General features: G+C 31.1%; 2 protein-coding genes across 6 annotated transcripts in view; both read right to left on the bottom strand.

Annotated features, from left to right (window-relative positions):
• The window catches only part of LOC105194140 (xanthine dehydrogenase/oxidase), a 53503-nt gene extending 50810 nt beyond the window's left edge, over nucleotides 1-2693 (bottom strand). Inside the window, exon 1 of one of the 2 annotated variants that reach the window (XM_039448320.1) lies at nucleotides 2455-2693. The gene's annotated coding sequence lies outside the window, so the exon portion shown is untranslated. The remainder of the gene's footprint in view (nucleotides 1-2454) is intronic. The other variant, XM_026137541.2, reaches the window with a different exon arrangement.
• A 5167-nt stretch (nucleotides 2694-7860) lies between these two features.
• LOC105200154 (xanthine dehydrogenase 1) lies at nucleotides 7861-26987 on the bottom strand. Of its 4 annotated transcripts, none has more exons than XM_011167582.3 (19): nucleotides 26787-26987; nucleotides 20110-20203; nucleotides 19536-19585; nucleotides 18990-19170; nucleotides 17881-18012; nucleotides 16972-17128; nucleotides 16513-16729; nucleotides 15321-15847; nucleotides 14948-15245; nucleotides 13529-14047; nucleotides 12673-12856; nucleotides 12027-12323; nucleotides 11137-11572; nucleotides 10725-10853; nucleotides 10498-10628; nucleotides 9391-9649; nucleotides 9161-9257; nucleotides 8676-8786; nucleotides 7861-8144 (listed from the first exon to the last, which is right to left on the bottom strand). In XM_011167582.3, exons 2-19 carry the CDS (start codon nucleotides 20121-20123, stop codon nucleotides 8077-8079), a joined length of 3807 nt encoding a protein of 1268 aa, XP_011165884.2. In that variant the 5' UTR covers nucleotides 20124-20203; nucleotides 26787-26987; the 3' UTR covers nucleotides 7861-8076. The 4 variants fall into 4 exon arrangements, with proteins under 4 accessions (XP_011165884.2, XP_025993325.2, XP_039304285.1 ...); XM_026137540.2 differs by lacking the exon at nucleotides 26787-26987 and adding an exon at nucleotides 26460-26750; XM_039448351.1 differs by lacking the exon at nucleotides 26787-26987 and adding an exon at nucleotides 22724-25167.
• Nucleotides 26988-27040: the final 53 nt, after the last annotated feature.

Genomic DNA, 27040 nt, shown 5'->3' on the forward strand with positions numbered 1-27040 from the left:
AGTAAATTTTTAGTTACGTTAGTCAACCCTTTCTTTCCATGAGAATGAAAGCTAAAAGGAAAGATACATACGTGCACGGAAAAAGAGACTTGCAGTAGCTGTGTGTGATAGTTAATCCTAGATTGCTACGTGCAATTTGTATGACGACCGAGCAATTTTCTCAATGTCAATTTACATAGGCTACAGTCTACTTGATGCTTTTAACGCTTCGAAACACTGTTTAATTGGTCAATTTATAAAATTTTTTGTTCCGATTAGTCAATCAAACACTTCGAAGCATTTGTGATGTCAAATGGACAGAATATGTGATGAGCTTACGTGCTAATTATTTTTTAAATTCGTTATTTGGTCCTCGATTCTATATCTGAAATCACTGATGTGCCGCGATCGTATGATTAATGGCCGTCAACGTTATTAATAAATGATAGAACTATTTTTTATCTAACTAACGATGTGTAATACTCGTTTTTTTGCGTCTTACAAGTAAATGACGTAACATTCGTTTTTGTCATCGGTGAATCTGTGCTAAGAAAGAACTTTGTTTTGCCCATCGTGCCGTTAGCACGGCGTTACATGCAGTAATATTTCATATAACTAATGTATTTATGAATAACATATTTAATTGTTACACACAGAAATTATAGCCAAATATCGTAACGATAACATACAATAATAAACTCACATCGGCGCGCATATTATTTAACTGTGCAATTTTCTAGAAATAGTAATTATAACTAAGCATCAATGTTTAAGAGTGCTGGAAGCAGCGTGATTTAAAACAAAGTTGTGGAAGCTCATTTCGCGATATAGGATAATTCCATTAACGCCAGGGAAATTTACGCTGTAGAAGTAAAAGAAATAAAAGGTGATAACTTGCTTGCAACCACTCTGTCATATTAGTATTGTGTTGTATTTATTAATTTTAGTTTTTAATTTGTAATGTCAACAAAACCATTGTGAGTTGATTATTTTGTCAATGTTATGAGCGGCACAGCGATGTATTACAATTTATTAAAATGATTGCTCTCTCTCTCTCTCTCTCTCTCTCTCTGCAGAAAATATAAAGGATTTAGAAATTATTTTATGATATACACATACATAAGTGTAGAGAGATAAGTAAAGCTTGGAGTACACAAATGCAAGTGCTTAGCTTTTATATTCTTCGTCTAATTTGATTGTTTTGATTGTCCCACTCATGAGTGGCCATAAATTCCACCACTTTTGATATATGACAAAAATGTAAGAGTCTTTAAAATGTTAAAGGCCAAAAGCGAGCTGACTTGGTTGTAATAATAAGAATAGTTTATTTTAAAACATACGGAATGTTTTGTTCATGTATATAATGTGTTACGGAACAGACACACAAACGAACACAGTAGTTTTATCCAAGCTGTAAGTTATCTCGAACACGATATACCGAGATAAGATGTACAATCTACTTGATATCAATAATTTTAACTTCTCACACTTGACAATTTACACGGGCTATCTTCTTAATTATTTGATAATCAATTTTACATCATGAACTTATGCTGTTCTCGCGTGACAACGAAGAGCGATATAAAGTTCTGAGATAAAATCGCATTTTTTCAAAATTGATTTACACATTTTTTTTTAAGCTTGTTCAATTGTTTAAAGATCATTTGTAGATAGAATGGATGAGAAATCGCGTATTTTCAAATTGCGTAACGTGCATTTAACAATGTAGTATGAAAATTAAATATGTACTGATGTCATGATTATGCAATAGACTCGGATGAATCTTAAATGCATAACAGCATTTATCTAATTCTTTTTCGCATCTTTCTATCACACGTGAGCAGACATGATGAAGCAGAAAAGCATACAGAGGCACGAAACATATAAACAAAGCAATTGCGAATATTACAGGGCAATTCTCAGACACTGTTGATCGTATGAAACTTTAACTTCCGCAAACGGAACTGGATTTAAGTTCCTTTTGCGTTTCATTACGTAAGCAAGTCTTACGAAGAAATACGGTGGAAGACAGGTGATGACAATGGAGCGGAGAAAGAACATCTTGAGCCTCACATTAAAGTTGCACAGCATAACATTAAAGATCTGACATCGTCACAATGAGAATTAAGTAACTTTGTTAACACTGAAGCGCAGCACTGCAGGCAAAGCAGATCGACTGCGTATCTTCTTCACCGCGGCACGAACAATCGCGTCTCGACGAATCTGCTTTCTTAAATGCAGAGCTCTCGCAATTATAAACTTATCGCACAATTCTACGCGTTAAAATCGCTAAAATTTCGACGAGTTCTTGCGAAGGTCATGAAGATTGCGTCGAGAATCTAACGAAATTATTGCGACGGCTTCCCTCGTCCGTCGATCGTTAACGGCTTCAATGTGGCGATCAAGCGTGAAGGGGTGCGTTGCACAGTAGGAGGGAAAGCATCGAGATAATTGTTACTTATCGCTTCCACTGACCTATCCTAGATTGCTGGTGGGTGTTGGTCCCATAACCGGAATACGCGACAGCTGGTGCCGATAGCCGTAATACGGTAGACGGGTCACGTCTCCGATTAATTCCGGAGTGATGTGACCCAAAGCTAATTCGGTTAACGAGGAACGTATTGAGTGGTTTTGCTGACGCCGAGGTGGTACCCGAGTGTACGTGATGGCCGACGAGATCTTCGGGACTTGTGCCCGCCGATCGGTATCGCGCTCGAATTTATAACCGCGCTGTAGATAATAGTCCCACGCTGCACGTTCGCCGTGCTCCCTCCATATTTTGCGAAATTATAATAGGAGGAATGCATCGCGCGTGTCACACGGAGCATTTCAATTGTATTGAATTAACCGCGCCTAATCGTCGTTTTTCTAATTGCCTAATTACCGCGCTCGTACACCACAAAGGAACGTACTCAGGCAGAACGAAAAATCATCACGATATTAAAATGGCTGAAAAATGATTATTAAGTTACTTTTTGATCAATCACGATTTACTTGTATGACATTTTGACGTTGTTGTGACTTGTTTTTTTGCTTAGTCATATTCGCGAGCTATTAAGGACGGATCGTCGCCGCGTTTTGTCTCTCCCTCGTGCGATCGTATTCTGCGTACTTAGTATCGTAGCTGCGAAAATTCACTCAAGGATGAGTCACGGAGTCGTGACTTGCGGACGCTGTAATTAATTAACCTCATTTATTGTTAAATGTTATCGAACATGCCACAGCTATATTTAGACGATTCTTATCGTTGCGTAATACAGAAATATTAATTCTTAAGATAATTACGGCGGGTAATTTAACATGTATGTACTAATGTACGTGTTGTGCTTAGCTTTTGAAAGCTTTGTGTTAAGTCTAATATACTATCGCATGTTCTAACGGTTTATTTAAATTTTTGTGTTTATTTAATTAACCCAAGAATAAATTAACACATCTCTCTGTTGTTCCCATATTTCGAAGAAATTTAAGAAATTTTACTCGTTTGCAAAAATAGTCCAGATTGTCGTCAGAGAATTAAATATATTTACCATAACACAGAAGCTGCATTTTATATTAATTATGTTTAACAGATTTTGTCATTCACTAATTAATACTTTTGTTTTAGGATCGTTCTTAAGGTGTCCAGCATTTTATTTCCATCACGAAAGCTCGACTTTAAAGTCATAATAATTTTTAATTGTGCGTAAATAAAAATTGAACATGGCACATATAAAATACACATATCTACATAAGTATACATATATGTATAAAAATACAAATAAGTTTGAAAACGTAGAAAGTGTAACTAAATTTGACATAATCTTTCCTTGCTTGAAGCGTAACGTGAATAATGCAAATAAGATTATTTCTACCGAACGAAATGGTACGAGAATACGCGACGCTGCAAAGAAGATACGTTAAATTTTTGCGGCAACTATTCGGTGCACATTAATTACTATTGCAAATCTGTCCATTAGTATCGTACAATCTCCATATGTTCCGTTTTTTTACTTCCTCTTACGCATACATTAAATGTAAATTTCGCAAACGAAGTCAACATCTTTAATATCTGCTTATGTAATAACCGTATAATCGCCAGTAAAGCATAGAACATCCTAGCAATGTTACAACAACTTCGCAATGTTTTTGCAATGTTGCAATGTTACTCCAATATTGCTGAAATGTTATATTGTATTCTGTGCTGCCCAAGCATCTTTAATATCTGATTACATAGTAATGGTAATAATTATTTCTTTATACAGGGTGATTATTAATGACTGTTCCCACTTTTTACCATAGGAGCACGCATTTGTAATTTCTAATATAATAATATATTAGAAATACGTATCCGTCGGTAAATCATGCTCTTATGGTAAAACGTGGAAACAATCATTAATAATCACTCTGTACTTTTTAAGTGACGGAGATAATGTACGAATTATTATTTATCTTTGTTTATACATTGTACATGTATTATATTAACATTATACTTTCTAAATCTCATAAAATGAAAAATTTCTCAAAAAATTAAAGGCACAGTTTTCATTATTTTAAAGTAAAGTTTTATTCTACGAGATTTAAAGAGTACGTTTTATATTATATATTATAATTATGTATTACATATATATATTTAATATATTTTAGTAATATTTGATACAAGCTTTAATAGCATAATATTTATTGAATATTTATTGAGAATTTATGTAATTTAAAAAAAGCCATGTCTTATTGTCAGTTATATTAAAAATCTATTAGGCAAGTTATCTAATTCCACTGTCAGGAAAATGCTTATATGAACAAAACATGTGTATGTGAATTAGTGTTTTTCTAAAACACTTTTAAATTTATTATAACTAGTGATTAGAAAGACAAGTGACGATAATTACATAACTTCAAACACCTGTCTATTTGTGAACAATTTCTACTTTTACTCTCAGAGTATCTTTTTTAGTTAAAAGTTAAATTGGTTAAAAGTATGCGTTTGGTGGTTGAGCAATTTCAAACGTCAAAAAGACAAATTTGTAGCGTCATAGAGCAAATTCTTTTTATATTTCCTTAGAAATGAAATACGACTGTGTGCAATTTCTCTGTTAATGCACGCGTACTCGTCGCAGATCAGTATCGGCACGAGACAGGAATTTGCGGCCATTGTCTCACCCTTGATTTCCACAGTCATGATACAGGCGCGCATGCCGCAGCCTGTATGTGTCATTTTCATGACATATCCCTTTTGTGTTGTGGAGTTTCGCATAATCCCGAACATAGACATTAAGAGACGAACCAGCAGAAATGCATCCTGATACTGTCTCCGATTTTACAATCATGAAATCGACATAACAGTTACAATCGTAGGTATAGCATATGTATTATTATATTTTATTTCTCAAAAGATGGCTATCGTAATTAAAATTTTATAACAAAAATAATGAAGAAAAGAGCGTACAAACCAAGCAAGGTCTTTGTATATTATATTCTATAATAATATAAATATTAAATAAATATAATAATATAATATATAAATATAAAAATTTTATATTTAAATGTAGTAATTTGTCATAATGTAACTTCTGTAACTGAATATGATGGTTATTGTCGTGATGGTTGATAAATTTTGTAATTTCTAACGTCGCGCAATATTTTTATAAAATATCAGAATTTTGTATTTTCTTTGTTATCATAATCTAAAAAAAATTATTTTGTTCTTTAATGACTTTATTCTTTAATTTTTATCAACAATCAACAAAATGTAAATCAGGTTCATTAATATTCATATATATTTATAACATATATACTTTCTATCTAATTTTACTCAAGTATACTTTCTATCTAATTTTATGTTAAACAGTATTATGCAAATAAATAAATAGACAGACTTGAAATCTATTTTAGAACATTCATGTTTAAATAAATAGTTAAATAAGTAAATTTCCTAAATTTATAAAGGCAAGTTGATTGTTTCGCATATTCATTCACTTGTGTTGTAGCAATGTACCCTAATAGCTTTATTAAAGCCTTACAATATTGTAATATCCTGATAGATTATCATATGGATATATAGTTTACTAATTTACATTATGTTTGTAAATAGTTCTTGTAGCCTTCATGAATATGTATAAATTTGAGAACATAATTATCTATTAGCATTCCTTATTTCTAAAGCTTGTTTCCAATAGGGTTTTTTATTTATAAATATAATAATGCTTTATGACATATTTTTAAAATTGAATATAAACATGCTATTATAAACATGCTTGCGTTTATTCGAATGTATAAAAGTAGATGTACAGTATATGCAGGACAAAATAATTTTTAATAGCTTTTAAACAAAAAAAGTCACTAAAGAATATTTTATCTTTTCTGAAGTTTTTGTACCTCTATACAAAATTAAAAGTAAGCAGATTTATGTTAAATTAAAACGTCGTAAGGTACCATGATGCTGCTCGTGACATTAAATTTATATTTTATATAATAAAATAACATTTTTAAAACGTTTTACTATAACTAGTTTGAAGTATTACAAATAACTGCTAGGTTAAAATAAATAACTCTAAAATAAACTTCGATGCTCGTATTACATTGTATATACAATTAACATATTATATTATATAATAAATGTAACAATTTTAAATAACAATTTTTATTTATACATTTTATCTTTAATACATATTTTTCCCCTTGGAATTTTCACACGAGATAATTATATTAATATTATTAATATTATTTTATTTTGTAAACTGCGTGTACAAAAATAGTTCCAACGATGTATGTATCTTATAATTAAAAAAGATAATATTACACTATCACGTGTATTGCATTTAAGTACGAAATTTTTAATTGAAAAATATTTACCATAAATTTACTGTTACGTACAAATGTAAAAAAATGTCAAGAGAAAGAAGAATTACGCTTGGTATGTATCCTTTTCACGTGAAACGTGACGTAAATAATGTATAATAAATAAAGTTATTTTCAACGGATTGCCACAAAAATGGCTCGCATGGTATGGACAGAATACTATTGCAAGAAGCATTTTTTTTATTTTGCCGCAAAATGGTTTGATGCACTTCATACGTTAATTGATTTCGCGAATCAAGCTTCCACCGTGCTTCAATCTTGTTTCATTCCATTCTTTTATCCCCTTTTCCTCGTGCGCTTCAGACGCAAATAACGCCAGAGATGTCGACACGTTTAACATTTATTTATATATAATAATAATCGCTGCTGCAAATTCGATGGAGAGACAAAAATACTCACATTAAATAGACTACTTTTACATATTTTATATTATATTATTATTAATACTAAATATCCATATATTGCAATATTTGTTATATCATACATTAGTGTAACGTTTAGTAAAGAGTATTTATCAAAAATATTAAAATTTAAAATTTATTGTAAGAAACAGAAATTTTGTATTTTAGTTATGTGTAAAGTCTATTAGCTAATCGATTTAATTTAGACAAATTAATTTAGTCCTATTATTATCTTATAATTACTCCATATCTAACAAAAGACGACTAAGTGAATTGGCTTATACAAGTTTCCTACATTTAATCTAATTTGGTAGAAATTAGAAAGACGATAATGTACCCACAGAAAAATTACATTTAAATTAATGAAATCGTTTCTTTAACTTGGTGTTCTAAGTTGAAGTGAAAATATTTTTAAAGATAATAAAAGTTTATTTGCTTTCAAGAACGTTAGTAATTCTTTTTTAAAATAAATAAATTATTGGTTCAAATTATCTGTTTAATTTAAAATTATAATTTTTAATTCAAAGAAAGTATTGATCAAAGTGTAAGAAATAATTTAGTTGCTATAGATTTAAAAATATATTTTTTTTCAATTTTAAAAATCTAATCTTTTAGAGTTTTTTTTTTAGGAGAAAGGGTTCTCACATTTATATGTTTGTTACCATCATTTATTACTTGACTTTTAATTTGACTTTTAATTTAATAAAGTGATATTACTATGTTGCTCAACTTTTCTTTATCGTATAACAATACAAAAATTTCTTCGATCTAAACAAATATTTTTAACTCGAAAAAACTTTTCTCTTAGTGTAAGCTTAAGAATTAGAGAAAAATATTCTATTTGCAAATCTCACTTTCACTCTCACAGCACCATGTTATCCTTGCTGGTAAAACTGTTTAAAAGTATGCGTTCGTTGTTGAATGGTCCATCTGCAAAAATCAATCAATAAATACACGTGTTATATGATAATATATTTCATTAAAAATTTTAATTTGAAAGCGGGAATATAAGAGAAGGGAATGAACAGAAATCTAATTTTTCCAGCGGAGATTAATACATCTCATTGTAAAAAATGCACAAAACTAATATCGATCGATGTTCAGTTGTACAATCACTAGCATATTCTTCCGTAATGTGCATTATACATAAAATTTTCCATTCAAATCATTTGGCATATTGAACAATAGTAATAATGAGGAGTAGGTGATACTATTAGCCTCTATATCTCGTCTTAAGAATTCCTCTGCGATTCCCGCTAAAAATTGCGAATTTAAAAGCTCATGTATAAAAAGATGCGTGAGTTTGAAATCGTCATCTGTTACTTATAAATCGCTCTTACACGGAAATAATAATGATATTCCATACAAATATACAACTCGCAAAATAAAATGATTCCTTTCCTCGTGTATATTATCAATATATTGAATATACTGTTTGCACTCATGCGCTCTTAAGCTTACCTAATTGGTACCATTCGTCCTTAAGTCCTGCATCCGCTCTAGCGGAATTCAACGCGTAACGAATCGCGATTGGAATTACGTAGCTCATGCAAAGAGGAGGTTCACCGGTCGCTGCAATGAAATTTTCACAATTAATGGCTATTCGACTTTTTTTAATCCTTTCAAACTTTTTTAATTCGTTTATCATCTCTCATGGATGATAGAACATTTTTACTTTTTTATTTTTTGTTGTAAAGAAAGTTGAGAGAAAAAATTATAAATTCTTAAAAATTCTTTGTAATTTTTAAATTTCCCTTCACTTCATTAAATTTTAATTAAAATACTAAAACTAACTTTTCAGAAATTCATTAAATTTGTGAGCTTTAAAATCCTTTCAAAGAGATTATACAAAGAAAGGTTTTTGCAGGTGTACATGTAGGAAATATTCAGTTCCTTTCTTTGACGACAAGGATTCAAATACGAAATAATAATGAAGTTAATATTACCTTTTGACCGAAGAACACCGATTGGATTAGGTGCGTTTCTACGGAAAGATATACGGAAATCTTCAGGAATATCCTTTACTCCTGGCGGTTTATAGTTCTACAAACAAAAATAAAATACTTCGAATAATTAAATATCTCGTGTCTAGTATCTACGAGTATAACATCAATGACTCGAAATCATTACATCGTAGTATTATTAGCTTTATCGAAATTCAATGAAAGCAACATACCCAGGTTCTGTCATTAGTTAACATTCCTGTTTTAGGATCATACACCAGTTCTTCAGAAGTCCAGTACCCTATTCCCATCACGAAAGCCCCCTCCACCTGACCGATGTCGATTTCTGGATTCATGCTGGTTCCAGCGTCTTCCATCAAATCAACCCTTCTGATAATGTGCTGGCCGGTCAAGATATCGACCTCTACTTCGGCAATGGTAACACCATAAATGGCGTAAGGTTTGTTTGTATCATCCTTCGTAGGCGCGTACCTGGTAAGTGTAATGTGTCACTATTAATGAAATGTATAACAACAAAAATTTTTGCATTTTTTCTCATAAGTGTGCAATTTAAAATTATTTTATTCAAAAAAAGAAAATTAATTTTAAAATATTTCAAGATGTTTAATTTCTATCTTTGTTTTTTACCTACTTAAAAAAGCTTAATTTTAAACGATGTTTAGATAAACAATTAAAACATTTAAAACTGAAATATTTAATAGTTTTAATTTTTAAACGTTTTAGTGTTTTTTATATAATCTAAAAACCGTTAAAAACTAAAACATTTTTAAGTATTTAAAAAGCAGAAATAAATATAAAATATTTTAATGTCTTTAAATTAAACACTCGTTTTCTTAATGTTATTTATCGAAACCAAATTGAAAGTTTTTTGGGACAACATTAATCTAATGCAGATTAGAGATATTTAAGCTTCACTCATCAGAATCTGCTAAGTCTTACAAAAATATATGATAATTTTTTTTTAATGAATAAACGATCAAAGTGTTCGATGACAACGTTTGCGTGGTATAATGTATTATTATTGAATTAAATGTGATTTCTACACTTAAAAAAGACATGTATTTTAAGATATTAAAATGTTTTATTTCTTGGTTTCAATTATATGAATATTTAAAAATGTTTTAGTTTCAAATAATGTTCAGAATTAAAATATTAAAGTGCTGATATGCCTGAAATCCGTCAACAACTTTAAACATTTAAGTATTACAAATATAGTTTAAAACTACAACATTTTGTAATACTAAAAAAAATGGAGAAAAAAGTAAAACATTTTAATATTTTAAGTTAAGCACTTGTTTTTTCAGCGTCATAATGCTTACATATGACGCGCGCATAAATCAACATCCTTTTGATATGCGGTAAAAACGAGTTCCTGCCAGCTTGGGTCCTTCAGTTCATTTTTTATCGGTTCGAGTCTCTTCAGGATTTCCTTGCAGCACTGAATAGTGGCCTAAAATCAACGATCGTTTTCATTAATTGTTATAGTACTACGTATGCATACTTACGTCATTTTCTGAAGCGTAGGTGAGTAAATTGAGTTTCTTACGTATGCACAAGATTCGCTAGTAACACTGCCTCCGGTAACCGCGTTGTTGGGCGTTACTATGTTATTGGTTGGTTTAACGTTAACTAAATTTAAATCGATACCCAAAGCGTAAGCTGCCACTTGCGCGACCTACAAAGAATATTCTTTTTATATATAAATGAGAATAAAAACAAACAATTAATTAACCATTGTTTCTATATGTATATTACAAAAAAATTATTGAATTAAAAGAGATCGAGGCTCTACAGATATCTTCGAAATAAAATTGCAAACAATTTAAAAATTTTGAAATCTCTCTATTTAATTTAATCATGTCACAAGGAAATTTTTAATTAGCATGCAAATTATTTAAAAAAAATTTATTGAGTTTAATAAAATAAATTAGAAAATAAATTTTATTCACACGACATACCTTGGTATTTATACCTTGGCCGCACTCGATTCCACCGTGTGTCACGCAAACCGTACCGTCGCGAGCGCATACCGACACCATAGCATTAAATTGACCCCAGTATTGGAATGGATACTTCATTGGTACTAGGGCAATACCCTTTTTCTTCCAGCGATTCTCGTTGTTGAACGTTTCAACGGCCCGCTTCCGCATCTCGTAATCAGCCGACTTCGACAAATCCTTTATCATGGCTTCTAACGGAGGTTTATCCACGTCGTTCATATTCGCCAATCTGACTTGTACCGGATCCTTTTTCGTCGCTGCCGCAATGTGCTCCATTATATTCTCGATCATGGCTAGTCCTTCCGTAGATCCCGGCGCTCGACAGTACGTGTTTGATGGTAAATCGGTTCGCGCCTCGAATCCATTCATCGTCCAAGTGTCGCTCGCGTAACAGCTGTAAGTAATGTGTAACAATTTTTAACACATATACCAACTTGAAGAATTAATAAGATTAATAAAAAGCTTAAAAAAATATTTTAATACTAAATTTTGTTTGACTTTTTGATAAAAAATAATTACCGTTTTTAAAAAAATCCTAAAATTAAGAAATTAATTTATTACGTTATTTAATGAAACTATTAAAGTTCTATTTAGCTAAATTTTATTATAATCGATTTTTTTTCACGTACATTTTCGTACAAAATTTTAGTGTGTAATGTAGATCAATAATACTTTAGTAAATAATTTAATTTATTGATAAAAGTTATCTTTAGCCTTAAAAGATGCAAGTTTTTATATGTTGCATGGATAATAAAGAACAATTAACAATTAACATTGAAATGGTAAAAGAAAATACATGTTTCTTACACGTGTAAATAAAGCTATATTAGTATATTTTTGGTACATGCCTTATTGTATGATGTACAGTGACCCAAGCGACGGGATCGTTGAAGTTGCAACCGGCGTTTCCCCAATGTTTCGAGTCAAGAGACTGAATAACTCCCTCGTCGTCTACCGCGACTTCGTATTCTTGGCGCGTAGCAACTCTTTTCCCCTGTGATTGCATATTGCTCTCGAGAGATACGATTAATCGCGCAGGGCGATTCAGTTTGTGACACACCAATGCACAGGTACATGCGATTAATGCGTTCCGCGAGATTTTCGCTCCGTATCCTCCCCCAATTCGCCTCACCTGGACATTGATGCTGTAAAAATTAAATTTACGCGATTACAATAATTCAATTTTAGGAAATTTATTTCCACTAATCTCATTAAATTTATTTCCTAGTAGGAAAGATAAAAACGCATTTGCTTTGATTAATTCCAATTTTTACACTAAACAATCTGTTTTGTTAACTTGACTACATTGTCCAAATTATACTGTGGATTTAGTATTAATTTTTCAGTATGAAAAGTATGAAATTTCAATATAAATTACTGTAGCTTAATTCTTTTAGAAGAGTGTAAGCGTGTATTCCTGCGCAGATTGTGTCAATTGTAAAACATGTAAGATTGATGGTACTTCCCCCCAGTTGCGAAAGCTTAATGAATTACCTATTGTTCTTAACACCCAGACAATTCGCAATCGATACTTGAGAAAGATCAATCCACTGCGATGTTGGATAGACGTCCATACCATCCTCCGTAGGAATGCATACGCAGGATTGAGTCTCCATGGTGTAGTGATATTGGCTGCCGCATTGGAAAACGCCTTTTATTGTTTGTTTAACATTATTTCCTGTAAAACGATGAGAAAAGTTAAGAAAAGATTAACGCGTTATTACTCTAAGTCATATATATTTGACAATTAACAGCATTTGCTTATTTTAGTTAGTCAAATTTCAGAAAAGCATATTTTGTCAAGCAACAAATTTTTTTTGTTAGACAAATTTGGTGCAAAGTCCCATAATTAATTCTACGTTGGCAAAGCAGCAACAAACATTTTTATACGACTTTTATAATTTTATATTATAATAAACTTTATAAAATTATTCAATTTTATCAATTTTAAAAATTGAAATTCAAACAATAGATTACTAGATTACTAAAAATAGACTGCTAGAAATAAACTATTAGACCACTAGAAATAGACAATTAGAAACAAACCAGTAGACTACTAGAGATAGATTATTAGAAATAAACTATTAGACTACTAGAAATAGCCTATTAGAAATAAACTACTAGATTATTAGAAATAGACTAATAGACAACTAAAAATAAAATTCAAACAACAATATATTAGCATATCGTTATCATTTTGTCAACAAAATACACGATTTCTAAAGATGTACGATGCATAAATGCAGATAAAATATATTTTTCAAATTATTTGCGATTGTTTTATTTTATTATGTTTAATAATTATCGTGAAGATTACAATTCTAGTTATTTCTCGACTATGAATTTTTACCTTTCTTTTTGGCTGGAATACTGATGGTCTGCATGAATCTGGACTCGTCTTTCGTGGCGAGTGCATCCTCGATACTTATCACTGGTTTCCTATTAAGCGATTCGGTATATTTGATCTCCACTAACTTTGCAGCTTCATGGGCCAGATTGTGCGTTTCGGCAGCAATCACGCCGACCGGCTGACCGGCGTAGAGAACGTCATTTTCGGCAAACAACACCTCATCGTTTATTAGCATCGTCATTTGACTGGCGGCTGAGATACATAGATTCTTGCCGGGTACGTCTTTGGCGCTGTAAAATGCCACTACTCCCTTCATAGCAAGTGCCTTGCTCGCATCTATGCTTTCTATCTTGCCGTTACCGACAGTCGTAAGTACGAAAGCGCAAAATACTTCTCCGGGATACGGCGGTAGATCGTTGCAATACTGAGCCTCGCCTGATGTTTGCTGGATAGCCTCCAACTTTATCGTGGGTTTAGATACCGGCCATATATTTTTATCTGTGTCATAATCCTGTATACCTAGAATTTTTTGTTAAAACAAATAAAATTATGGTTTAACAATTATAATTGTTTTAAACTAAAGCAATTATACTGGTAAACATTTTCACAAGTTTTCAAAAAGACACTAATCTATCTTGTCAGTAGGCAACTTTTAAAATGCTTTTTTAAATATTTCTTTTTCATTAATTACACATTGTACTATTTACTTTTAAAAATAATATTTATTAAATTTTTATAAATTTTTTGTTTCACAATAATTATTTATTCGAAATAAGGTTTTACGGAAAAAATATTTATTTAACGTTCATGAAACATTTATTCAATATTTATGTTAATATTTATTTTACATTACCTAGAATGCTATTGATTAATATACAGTATTAATATTGATATGTTCAATTTCACATCCATGAATATTATTCTTTAAAATTAAAAACATTTGTTTAATATTAAAAAAGCAATTTTTCAAACATCAACGTAAATGTTTTTTTTTTTTAGAAAAAGAGATCTTCATTATTTTTAACGTTTTTAAAAATATTTTTCAAGTATTTAAAATGTTTTATAACATTGCTTGATGATTAAAAAAATGTATTTCTTTGTCTTTCTGTGATATTTATTTAATGTTTATCTAATGGTAATTAATATATATTTTAATTTATGTGTTAATATATGTATGTTTGAACATTAATTTTAATACATATTTTAATCTTTTCTTTCGCTTTCTTAATATCATTATTATTTTATGAAAATAAATGTAATTTTTTACTTAAAGTTTTGAAAATTTTAAAATAATCACGTAGAGCAAATTATTTATTAATATTTGCTGATAAAAGCAGAGTAAAATAAAGAATTTAAATGTGATTCTTCAAGATACTTAAAAAATAAAGATTCTTAAAAATTTCATTATTTTATTCATACCTGAAGAGAGGCCTCGTTGTAATATGGTGCCTCCGCTACGGAATTTTGAATTCACATTGTCTGGTTTAACGCTCAACACAAATTTATAGAATAATCCTTCTGCGAGAGTTTTGCGGAATTCCGGCGAATAATCCGGCAGCACGTGATCGGGTTGCAATTCATTATGTAGCGTTTCCAAGGCTGTCTTTACCACTTGCTTGTCAAGGATAGATTTACCCACCAGCAGTTGTTCCGTCTCTGTTGCGTGTAAGAAATGTTCGTTGATACCACCGAAGAGGATGTTAGGTTTCTCCAGCACCTTTTCGTGAAATATTGCGAATATATTGGACAAGTGATTAATGGTAGCATTAATAATTCAGAAGCATTTTATTACCTTGCCGCCGCCGTCGAGTTTGAAGAGGAAGCCGGCGTTGACGTGAGCGTGGGCGTTCTGAGCTCTAGGCATGATCTTGTACGACCTGTATTCGTAATCGTCGGTTAGTGCCGGCAACACCACGCTATAAATGATCTTGTGGCGCATGTCTATCTTCAAAAAGTCCTGTAGCATCATGCTATTCTTGGCACCCGGTGCCTCGAGGATATGAATTTGAGTGCCGGCGGTCTCCAGCATTAAGAACAGGTCGGACGGAAACTCGTGGTGCGCGTGCTTGATCATCAAATTGCCAGCAATGCTGCCCATGTTGCGCACGGGTACACTGGCGATCAGATCGATATGGTGAGCCAGATGGTGCAAGTACTTGAATCCGTTCTCAGACGAGTACTTCCAGAAGGTCTCCATCGCCGTGGTTAGGGATATGTTTCCGCCGAGAGTTAGAGATTCGTTAGTCTTTTCGATGTGACGTAGATCTGGGATGTCGTTTATATCAATGCGAAGGTCGGTTTTGCTCGTACGATAAACACCTACGTAATTATATTGTCTCAGTATTGTGTATGTTTTCATTTATTACAGATTTGCAATGGAAACTGCTGATATTATCCAATATTGATTGTTCAATAGTGATTGAAGGTATCGAAATTTCTAAAGTTTTATTTTAATACCGCATGTTTGCGCGGTCGCTATTATTCCAACACAAAGCTTATTTGTTAAATAGGAATAACTGTACGGAATGTTTCATATGTGCATATTATTTTTTTAATGATACGTTTAATAATTAAAAAAGTGACGTAATGCAACGCTTTATCTTTGGCTCTTTATGGTTATTAGAAATATATTTCCATTTAAGCAAATTTTGCATTATGCGAAATAAATATTTAAAAATGTCTTATCAATAATATATTATACAGGGTGTCCATTAAAGGTTGTATACACCTTGTACCAAGAGCGCACCTTAACTATGACTTACCAACTGCACTCTATGTAATTTATATGGAGTGAAGTCGTAAGTCACCTCTTATGGTAAAAGGTATACACCCATTAATAAACACCCTGTATATACTGTGATAAGACTCATGTTGTTATTTTTAGAAAAATTTTAATAGTTATGTAAAAGTTATTTCACTGTTGTATACACTTAAATTTTTTATGTCAGTTTGTTCCTAAATCATGCAAGTTGAAATCGAAATACCGTGCGCTGTGTTTCCTCCGTGTAGTATATAAGTTGCATCCGGCATCTGTCGAAATACCGCGAACAGGTTCTCGATTGAGTAAACTTTATAGAATTCCACGCCGTCCGCCAATTTTATATCCACCGTTTCGGTATTTCCATCTGAGATACGTCTATCGGCACAATCGTTTCTGCATGGCATTCCGTTCTTCGGGCAGGTTTTCACCTTGTAAATCTCCTGGCAAATGCATTATCGTATTCACGATTACATTTTGAAAATGTGACAAGCTTTTTATCATGTCAATAAAAAAATAATAGCTGCAGTCGTGTGTACATAAAAATTAAAAACTTTTTCTGTGTGAGATTAAAAATATGTGGAATTCTGTATGAAAATAGAATTAAATTTACAATAACGAAAATTTGAAAATATAAAAATGGGACTTTTACGGATAGAATGAAATATTTTAAGCTAGTGCACACCTCGATATCGCGAATGTCCTTTGCCAATTGTGGAGTTGAATCGCTGGCAAATCCTTTAAACGCGTCTAAAATAGGACGATAGCCTGTACATCGACAAATGTTACTACCAAAAGAATTTTCAATTTCCTGCATAGTCAATTTCTTGTTTTGCACTAGGCTGAAAATTACAATAATAAAATTCATCTATGCAAATTATATTCACATATTCATGTTAAACTTAAATGTAGAGTAATTTTAGTCCGCTCTGTATACATTATTTGACATTTGATAATTTGACTTATTTATTTGCTGTTGTTTTTTAAATATATGACTGGTTTCTAGACGGATAATTTAAAATTATCTTTAATAATTTTCTTTTTCATAAAATATAAATACTTTGATGTTTTACATACGCGATATCTTTTAGCTCAATTGAAATTTAACTTTATTACTTATATGTTTTTTGCGCTTATAATAAAAAATATATTATGCCTAAAAGAAATATTACAATATTTATATAACAGGAACCAGTTTTAGAGAGAGTGTCGACCGCGCAAAAATCTTTTGTTCTGGGCACCGTATTGATAGTTAAAACGCCGATAAATTGTTTGAATTTTGTCGAAATCGCTTCAAAGGTATAAGTTTCTTTGACAAAAAAATTTTTTAAATATGAAAAAAAAAACAAATGATTTTGGATTTTTAATTAAAAATTTTCTTTATATATTAATTTCTACTATAACACAATTTACAGTATCGTAAAAAGTTTTGAAAAAATTTTATATATTTAAAATTTTATTACTTTTTAAATGTAGCAATTTTAATTAATTAACACAATTTGCAGTAACGTAAAAAGTTTCAAAAAAATTTTATATATTAAAAATTTTATTATTTTTTAAATGTGGCAATTTTAATTAATTTGTTTACACACACCTGTAAAAATTCATTACCATGCCCGGAGAGCAATATCCACATTGCGAGCCATTTTTTCCAGCGAGTGCAGCTTGAAATGAGTGATAACCATCCCGTTTATTTCCTATACCTTCGATCGTGTGAATTGTCCATCTGTGAATTCGTTTATAAATACAAACATTATTTAAAATTGTACATATAATTTTTTTAATAAAGCCAAGAGAAATAAAATAAATCAAGGGAGGAAGTTTAGCATATTAAAGATTATTTTCTAGCGAGAAAAGACGTATTACAACGTCAGCAGTGCTTGCTGTTATCCATTTAAAATTATCTAAATAATTATTCAGATAAAAAAAATAATTATATTTATGTTATCTTTATCTAAATTATATTTTTATTTAGATATTATACTGTTTGTATCTTGTGTTTTTTATCAAGTGTTATCTTTTTTAATTTATTTGAACTTTAACTAATTCTCGAATGTGAACAACATTGAGTTTGAAGTATTGTGTTCTTAGTTTCTATCTCTAAGTTACTCTGACTCTAACACAAGAATTTTTTGAAATTACAACAACAGATTACACAGATTAGAAAACGGTAACGCAATGTAAAAATTATCCCAAAATAAGTGATCCAAAAACTTTTACAAGAAGCTTTGTCATTATAATGCAAGTTATACATTCCTGCTATAAGTGCTATGCTTTTAACATTGATTTTTATTGACGTATTGGTTCAACTAAGAAAAAGAAACATTTTTTATTAAATTGAATTTGAAGAACTTTTGCATTAAAAAAATAAAAATTAATAAATAAAAATCTGTTGTTTTTATATCCTACATTATTTATCTCAACAAAATCTGTTGTTTTTATATCCTACATTATTTATCTCAACGATATCATAAATTATTTAAAAAATACAACAATTTATAATTATATTTTTTATCAAGATAAAATTAAAAATAAATTATCTTTGTCTTATCCAAGATACGTTTACATGTAATTTATCTTGTCTTTATTTAGATAAAGATCTTTGAAGTTCTTTAAGCGTAACACTGGGTCGCAAGATGAATTCTTATTAACTTCTTTAGCATAAAAAGTCTGAATGTAACTTCTGAATCGATTCACGCATACCCGTCGCAGATTAATATCGGTATGAGGCAGGAATTCACAGCCATTGTCTCTCCCTTGATTTCCGCAGCCACGATACAGGCGCCGCAGCCACCCTCGTGGCACATCGCTTTTGTGCCGCGGAGTTTCGCATAGTCGCGAATGTAGACATTGAGGGACGTGTCAGCCGGTATATTTCCCGATACTGGAAGCGATATATGCGGTTGTAAAATCAAAACGATTGTTACGATTCATGTAGCACAGATACAAAGCGCGATAGTATCGACTTTAATTTCACGATGTTTTAAAGTCCGCCAAATCATAATTAAATCTTTACAATTAAATGTTACAGTTTCCGCCGTCACAATTAAATTTTCATAACTAAATGTAATTGTTTCTGCCGACGTAATCACGTTTTCCTGCGTTACATAAATGTATTACGTGTGCACAATTAAATTCTATGGTTTCCACCGTCGTATAATTAGAACTATTTGTGTTTTGCTGTTTAATAAAATCAAAACTTTCCTCCTCTCTTTAATCGTATTATATATAAATTTGAAAAATACATACTCGTATGTGGCGTTCCATTTATGGTAAATTTAATGAATTTTTCACTATCCCTGAAAGAGGAAACACAGGTTAGATTAATTAAAACTGTAGCAATTATTATCAATCAAGGAAATATAAATATGGACACGATATACAAGTTTTCTTTATTTATCACTTTTTTCGTGCATAATATAAGTTAAATTATTACCTAAATAATAAATAAAATATTATCAATTTAATTAATTATTACTAATGTAAAAATAATCATTATGTCAATAATTGTATACCTTAGTATTTTTATAGTGAAATGTGTAACATGAACGTTTTCGGAAAACTTGTCTCGGAATAATAATTATAATTAGACAATTACGAGTTGAAAATTAAAATTCTAGCTATCAGATAATTTTACTTTCAAAATGGGTTTTTGTCTCGTTTCTTTCTGATCGATTAAATTCGTTAATTTGCAATCTTCAATTTCCAACGTGTAATCAGATGCAGGCTTAATGAAGCTGCGCGCGGACGTTTATTTATTGCTTAGCATATGATATAATAAGTGTGTATTATGAATTTTTTCATAGCAATAGTGGGAACTTACATTATTGTCGGCATCGTTCGACATGTGTCAATGCGCGAACTGGTTATCCTTCGTCCACCGATATACACACGAGTTTTATCAGATATACGTTCGCCTTTCGAGAAATATGGAGAAATTGATAATTATCAGAGATATCATAAATTTTTTTTTTTCCTTTTAGCATCAAGCGACAATTATAGCAGCGACGATGATAAAGTGCATGCAGGCAAAATACGCCGATGCACAATTATCCGAATTGATCGCAAAAAGCTCATAAATCGGTTTTTATTTGACTGTTAGAGGTATGCGTTTGTTCGAATGTCAGTGCAGGCATATGAAGCGAAATGATTTTTTCATGATCATCAAATGATGGGCCGTGAAACACGTACACATTGCGTGTTTTATATCACACGCGTATATATTGTGCATATAAAAAAGATAATTTCCCCCTCATCGTTTAAAATATAAATATAAATTTTAAATATGAATTATAAATATGAATTATCTACTACATGCAAGTATAAGTAGAAATTTCTACTTTAAATGCCAACTTATTGAAAAAAAAAGGAAGTTGACTCAGCAAATTTTTATTATTTGACATTATTCCGTTGCTAAAAAAATCTTATCATTTATAAAACGAGAGAAAGAGAGATAGAGAGAAAGAGAGAGAGAGAGAGAGATTTTTACAAGCTATTTTAGAAAAATTGTAGGATTTATAGATGTTTAAACAAACAAGATATAACAGTTGCTTGTGTTGGCGTAGTATATTATATTTTACATTCAAGCAGCTAATCTATTATTGCTTCCTAAATGCCACATGTATTGTGATAAAAATACTTATTCATATTGTTATCGTTATATTTTTTTATTGTCTTTTTTCTATCTCTGTCGTGAAGCTTAAACTACACCGCGTAAGACTGAGAGGCTTTCAGCAGTGATTTATTACCGTGAACCGTGGATCATTACGCAAGATTAACTCAACACAAAGGAATAAGAATATTAATGAGGATTCTTGTTGCCTCAAGTCATAGCACGTGTTACGCAGCATTGTGAGATTAATTTAGGGTAACAGATAAAAAGGATTTTACAAAATTTTTTGCATACTATTATTACATGAGTGCGATTCAATGCTGCAGAATCTATCTTTAAGTCATTATCAAATTCTAAATTTTTGGAATTTACGAGAAAAGAAGAGATTAAGTTTAAAATAATTAGGGTTGAGTTAAAAATTTTTACTGAAATAAATTAAGTTGAAGTTAGTAGTTTACCACGTTAAGTGACGTTAGAACTGACGAAAATGTCAAACATAAAGATGAGAAAACCTCTGTGTTGCAAATCAAGATGCTTAACTTGAATTGCATGAATTTTTACCAGCTCATGCAAACTGCGCGCTGATCCTTTTTATATTGAAATTCACCTTGACTTTGATGACGTGGTAACTTATTCCTTGAACTTGTCGGTCAATAAAATGAAGAATGAAGAAAAAAATTTGCATTATTGCAGACGTACAATAACATGAACGTTTAGCTTTGTACAATATTGACTAATTTCTTAAAAAAATAATAAGACAAAAATTGGACTACAGAATAATGACACAATAAGGATTTGTTGTGCGCAAATATATATATAACAGCTAAAAGAATTTTTAAAAATTGCACGGAAAACAATTTTGCTGAAGTATCTAAAAATTTAACTAAATAGTGATTTGAAAATTATTTTATTGGGCTATCCATGTTCTTACATAGAAAAACCCCAAGCAGAACAAAGAGTCATCAAGACGTCAAAATGATGTCAAAGTGACTGTAAAATGATCATTAAAAGTCACTTTTCAATCAATTACGATTCATTTTAATGTCATTTTGACACAATTGTGAATCACTTTGATGTCATTTTGACTTGTTGTTCTGCTTGGGACGTTCTCAAACTGGTTTGTTAAAATATCAAAACATTTTGCAGCATGTGCTTGAGTTGTTTCACATAATTTTGTTCAACAAAATTATTTTTAGATGTACATGTAACTAAATTTATAGATACATTAGCCAAACCGTTCATTCTGTGAGGAGACGAAGGCTAAAGGGAAGGATGTATGCAAGACACCGATATGATCAGTTGCAGTAGCTGTGTGTGATAGTTAATTCTAAAGTGCAATTCATTTTTCTGGCTTTAATATTACAGTGGATAAAAATTCACTCAATAATTGATAATTAATAATTTAAGAATTTTTTGTACATCTTTAAGAACTTTTTTAGATTATTTTTCTACTTTATAGTTTACAAAATGTTAAAATAAAACAGAATTAACACTATTTTAACGTAAGAAATTTTGTTAAGTATCATTTTAAACTATCAAAATTTTAATAACAAAAACTAAATTTAAATCAACACACAAGTTAAAATTCTCTCACAATAGCATTTTAAGATTAAATTTTAAATATTAAGCACAACTGCAATTTAGGTACCACATACATATTTTTATGCTGCAATTAAATTTTGTTTTGCGGAGAAATAGTTAATAAGATAGTTTGTAGAAATCTTTTGTAGCATGTGCATGCGTAACAACCGAGATATGTCAATCTACATAGATTGATAGAATGCGTTGTGATGAGTTTATATAACCATGCTTGTTACTTCTTTACCCGTGCCATGTCTGAAGTCATTCATGTAGTCTGTAGCGCAATCACATGATCAATGTTGTCGATGTCATTAACAAATGATAGGACAATTTTTCTTCTAACAATAAGTAACGATGTATAATACTCGTTTTTTCGCTTCTAAGTGACATAACACTTTTTTCTGTCGTCGGCGAATTCTCGTTAGTGAAGAACCTTGTTTTGTCCACCACGCCGTTAGCACGTTGTATGTAATCACATTTTATGACACTAATGTAGTCAGATTCATGAATAACATGATTGCTACGCACGGAAGCACTTGGTAGCCGAAGATCGTAACGCTAACATATGCTGATAAGAGCACATCCGTGTGTACGATGCTTAACTGTGCAATTTTCTAGAACGTAATTGTAACTAAGCATCGATGTTTAAGCACGTTGGGAGAAGCATGATTTAAAACGAATTCGTGGAAGCTTATTTAGCGATACATTACGACGCAATCTTGCAATTGATCTTGAAAAGTTGAGAATTGCTTTCAGTTTAGAGTTTATTATATTGCTTTTTGTTAAACTTGAACTAAGAATAAGATTTATTAGGTCCATGAAAGGTTTGAATTTAGTAATTTATTTATTTTTTTTAATTAAGAAAGAATTAAATTGGGATTACTTTGTAATTATTATATAATTATTATTATAAAAAACATACATTGAAAAAGTCATGTTGCCTTATTTTTTATATAAATAGAAGCTTTGCTTTGTATGAAAAAATGCCTTTTGTTTAATACATAATAATTATCATTAATTTTTACTTTAATTACGTATTATTAAAATATTTATTAAAAATTTTTATTTTGACTTCAAAAAGTTTTGTAGTCAATCTTTGAAAAAAATTTATTTATTTGATTAACTCCACCGAACTGTGCAGTTATAAAGCTTCAATTTATTTTAATCCGATTGTTTTATATATAGAATGACATAAAAATAAGGTACAAACAATTGCGGACAGTGAAAGACAACTAATCACTTGTCTTTTACTCTTCAATTTAAAAGTAAAAAAGTTATTTGTTGTAGACTTGTTTGCTCATTTCTATAGCTTTATTTCATTGTATCTGCTACACGTACGTGAAACGTTTTCATTCGCTCAACATTGCATTGGTTTTTTTTTTCTTGTGCGAATTGAAGCACACACACGCGCGCGCGCGCGCACACACACACACACAAACACACACACACACACACACACACACAGATGCGGAAGATAAATAATTAAACTGTATAAAAAATTGATACCGGTATATCGTCCATTTCAATATTCGATGCCAGAAATATAAAAAAACACGTACGTATATACATAAATAACTTTTCCGTATCTCGAAATATGAGTGCGCTGAAATTCTATCAATTTCAGCTTTTTATATTCGTTTCCGGTATCGTAAACGCTGTGGAAAAATAAAAAAAAGAAAAATATAAGAAAAATATCAGTAAGTCGTCAAAAAAGGTTGAAACGAAGATACTTATTATCACATAAATTGTATTTTACAATCCGAACTTTAAAAAGATTGCATTTAAGGTGGAACGTGCGCTTATTATCTTTACGATGCTGAGACTAAATTGTGCGCAGTCGTTAAATTTTTCATATTCCATATCGATACACATTCCATATCGATTGCATATGCCCAACAAAAGTATCGACGTTTCGACATTTCCGTCCTAATTGCACTCGAGCAGTCGATTTCGCTCATGACGTCTTTAGTCGATTCCATTAATTTTATTACCATAAAAATTCAAAACGTAGATAACACATATATATATATATCTTCATTTTAGCATGACGACGCGAAATGTTATTATGATTTTGTGATCAGACAAATAAATGTTAGTGCAGAACATTTGCCTCGGCAGAATAACATTTATTAATTATGTGATAAAATTTTACATTAAAATAATTTGCAATTACGTAGGTATATTTATAAAAAACCGACAAAACGCAATTAATTAAAAAGTTTTAACGGTCATAGATAGATCTTGGTGCTGGTATTTTTTGTGATTTGTACACACATTTTCAAGTTCACCAAATTGCGCGCTAAAAAATTGTTCAGTTTTAAAATACGGTTTTAAGTTGAACGAGAATAATAATATCACAAATATATTACAAGAATAATAATATGAAATTGAGAATCAATTTAATAATAATGATGTCAAAGAGTGTATCTAATATGGCAATTTGATAAAGAAAATCCTCTTGCCATTAAAAATTTATCTAGCTATGAGCTATATAGATAAATAGCTGTAATAGGTTAAGGCTGTTTAATTAAATGTGAAAATATTAACTTTTTGTAAAATATTGATAACTGTTTACGCAAATAGTTTCAAAATAGTACTTTGGCAAAATTATAATGATATAGCGAATTATCTTAGTATAAAGTATATTTGCAAAATTAAATTTGAAAAAGAAATAATTTAAAAAATAATTCAATAGAAAATTAAATAAATGTTTAATAATTCAAAATAACATTTTGGCTCACATTATGTATGACATATTTAAAATATAATTGATTTATACATATGCTTACAAAAATGCACAATTATTGCTAAATAATGATTTGAAAATATTACAATGTGAAACATTTAGCATAATAAAATTAAAAATAAAGAATCATACGCAATTTTTTAAGTAATATATTTATATTTTAAATTTCGATTTGTACACTTTTTGACAAATTTCATTTAGAAATTTTATTTTAACAAAACTGTTGCATTATGATGTATCACCTTACTGTAATTATTGTTAAATTTTTATTAATTTATGCATAATGTGTCTGTTGACGTCAATATTATTGATCGTTTGAAAGTTACATTGAGTTTATTGATCAATTATCTATGAAAATATTGTATTCCCCACTTTATAGTTTTCCGTGAAACTTAAATGTCTTGCGTGACGGTAAACGATGAGATATTACATCGATATAAGACTACAAGATAAAAAAAAAAAAAATGTGGCAGAGTAGTAGAACAAATATTGACAATCTACGTAATTTACTATTGCGTAATCTCACTTTTAATCTCCCTGATAAATCTGATTTGCAAATATTTTAGTTGTCGATGACAAAAATCGAATATTTATCCCAAAAGTTGCAAGCGTTATTTTGCAAACCTCTCGACATTAGATAATTCTAATATTATCTTTCATGTAAATTTTTAATATGTAATCGCATTTTTTCAAAAGTGGTTTGCACATTTTTGAATTGCTTCGCTCGTTTAAATCGCTTGAAAAAAAAGTACAAGAAATGAGAAATCAGATATTTTCTAATTATGCAACGTGTATTTAGTAATACAGCATAAATTAGAAATCGCTGATGTCATGATTACGCAAAAGACTTGTATAAATCTTAAAGATACAATTACATTTATCTATATTTTTTTGCATCTTCTTGTCTCATCCACGTGCGGTTTTCGCGATAAAGCAGAAACGCACACACTGGCGCGAAAGATAAAAACAACGCATTTTCGAACGTTGCAATTCTCGTGTCACTGTCGACCGTGCGTATGAACTTTAACTCCCGCAAAACGGTACCGCATCTATTATGTAAGCGATATTCTTACGAAGAAACACAGTGGAAGAGTGATGAGAGCGGAACGGAGAAAGGACATTTCGAGCGTCGCGTTAAAGTTGCACAGCATAACATTAAAGGCCTGACGTCGTCACAATGAGGATTAAGTAACTTTGTTAGAAGCGAAGCGCTGCTGCAGCGAAAGTAGATCACCTGCGTATTTCCTTCGCCGCGGCGCGAACAATCGCGTCTCGACGAATCTGGGAGAAACGCTTTTCTTAAATGTAGAGCTCTCACAGTTACAAGTTTATCACACAGTTATACGCGTTAAAACTGATACAATTTCGACGAGTTCTCGCGAGGATCGCGAGACGCTTCTCGATGCCGAGAAGAACCCGACGAAATGATTCGCGGCGGCTATCCGTCCGTCGATCGCGATGCATAACGACCTTGGTGAGGCGAGCGAGCGTTACAACGAGTGCGTTACACAAGTGAGAGAAAGCGTTGAGATAATTCTTACACATTGCTCGGCTGACCTACCCCAGATTGCTGGCGGTTGTACCCATAGCCGATGTACGCGACAGCTGGTGCCGATAGCCGTGATACGGTAGACGGGTCACGTCTCCGATTAATTCCGCGCTGATGCGACCCAAGGCTAATTCGGTTAACGAGGACCGTATGGAGTGGTTCCCCTGATGCTGAGCTGATTGGTATCCGAGTGTACGTGATAGTCGACGGGATCTTTGGGACTTGTGCCGGCCGATCGGTATCGCGCTTGAATTTATAACCGCGCT

This window comes from Solenopsis invicta, chromosome 4, assembly GCF_016802725.1.
Source record: "Solenopsis invicta isolate M01_SB chromosome 4, UNIL_Sinv_3.0, whole genome shotgun sequence".
NCBI lineage: Eukaryota > Metazoa > Arthropoda > Insecta > Hymenoptera > Formicidae > Solenopsis > Solenopsis invicta.

Excerpts from the sequence above, each read along its gene's own strand:
- LOC105200154 (XM_039448351.1), bottom strand. The coding sequence starts at position 22,748 with ATGAATGACTTCAGACATGGCACGG. Across the intron at positions 19,171-19,535 it reads AAATGGAACGCCACATACGA|TATCGGGAAATATACCGGCT; the intron begins GTATGTATTTTT and ends TATCGCTTCCAG. Across the intron at positions 18,013-18,989 it reads CCGATATTAATCTGCGACGG|ATGGACAATTCACACGATCG; the intron begins GTATGCGTGAAT and ends ACGAATTCACAG.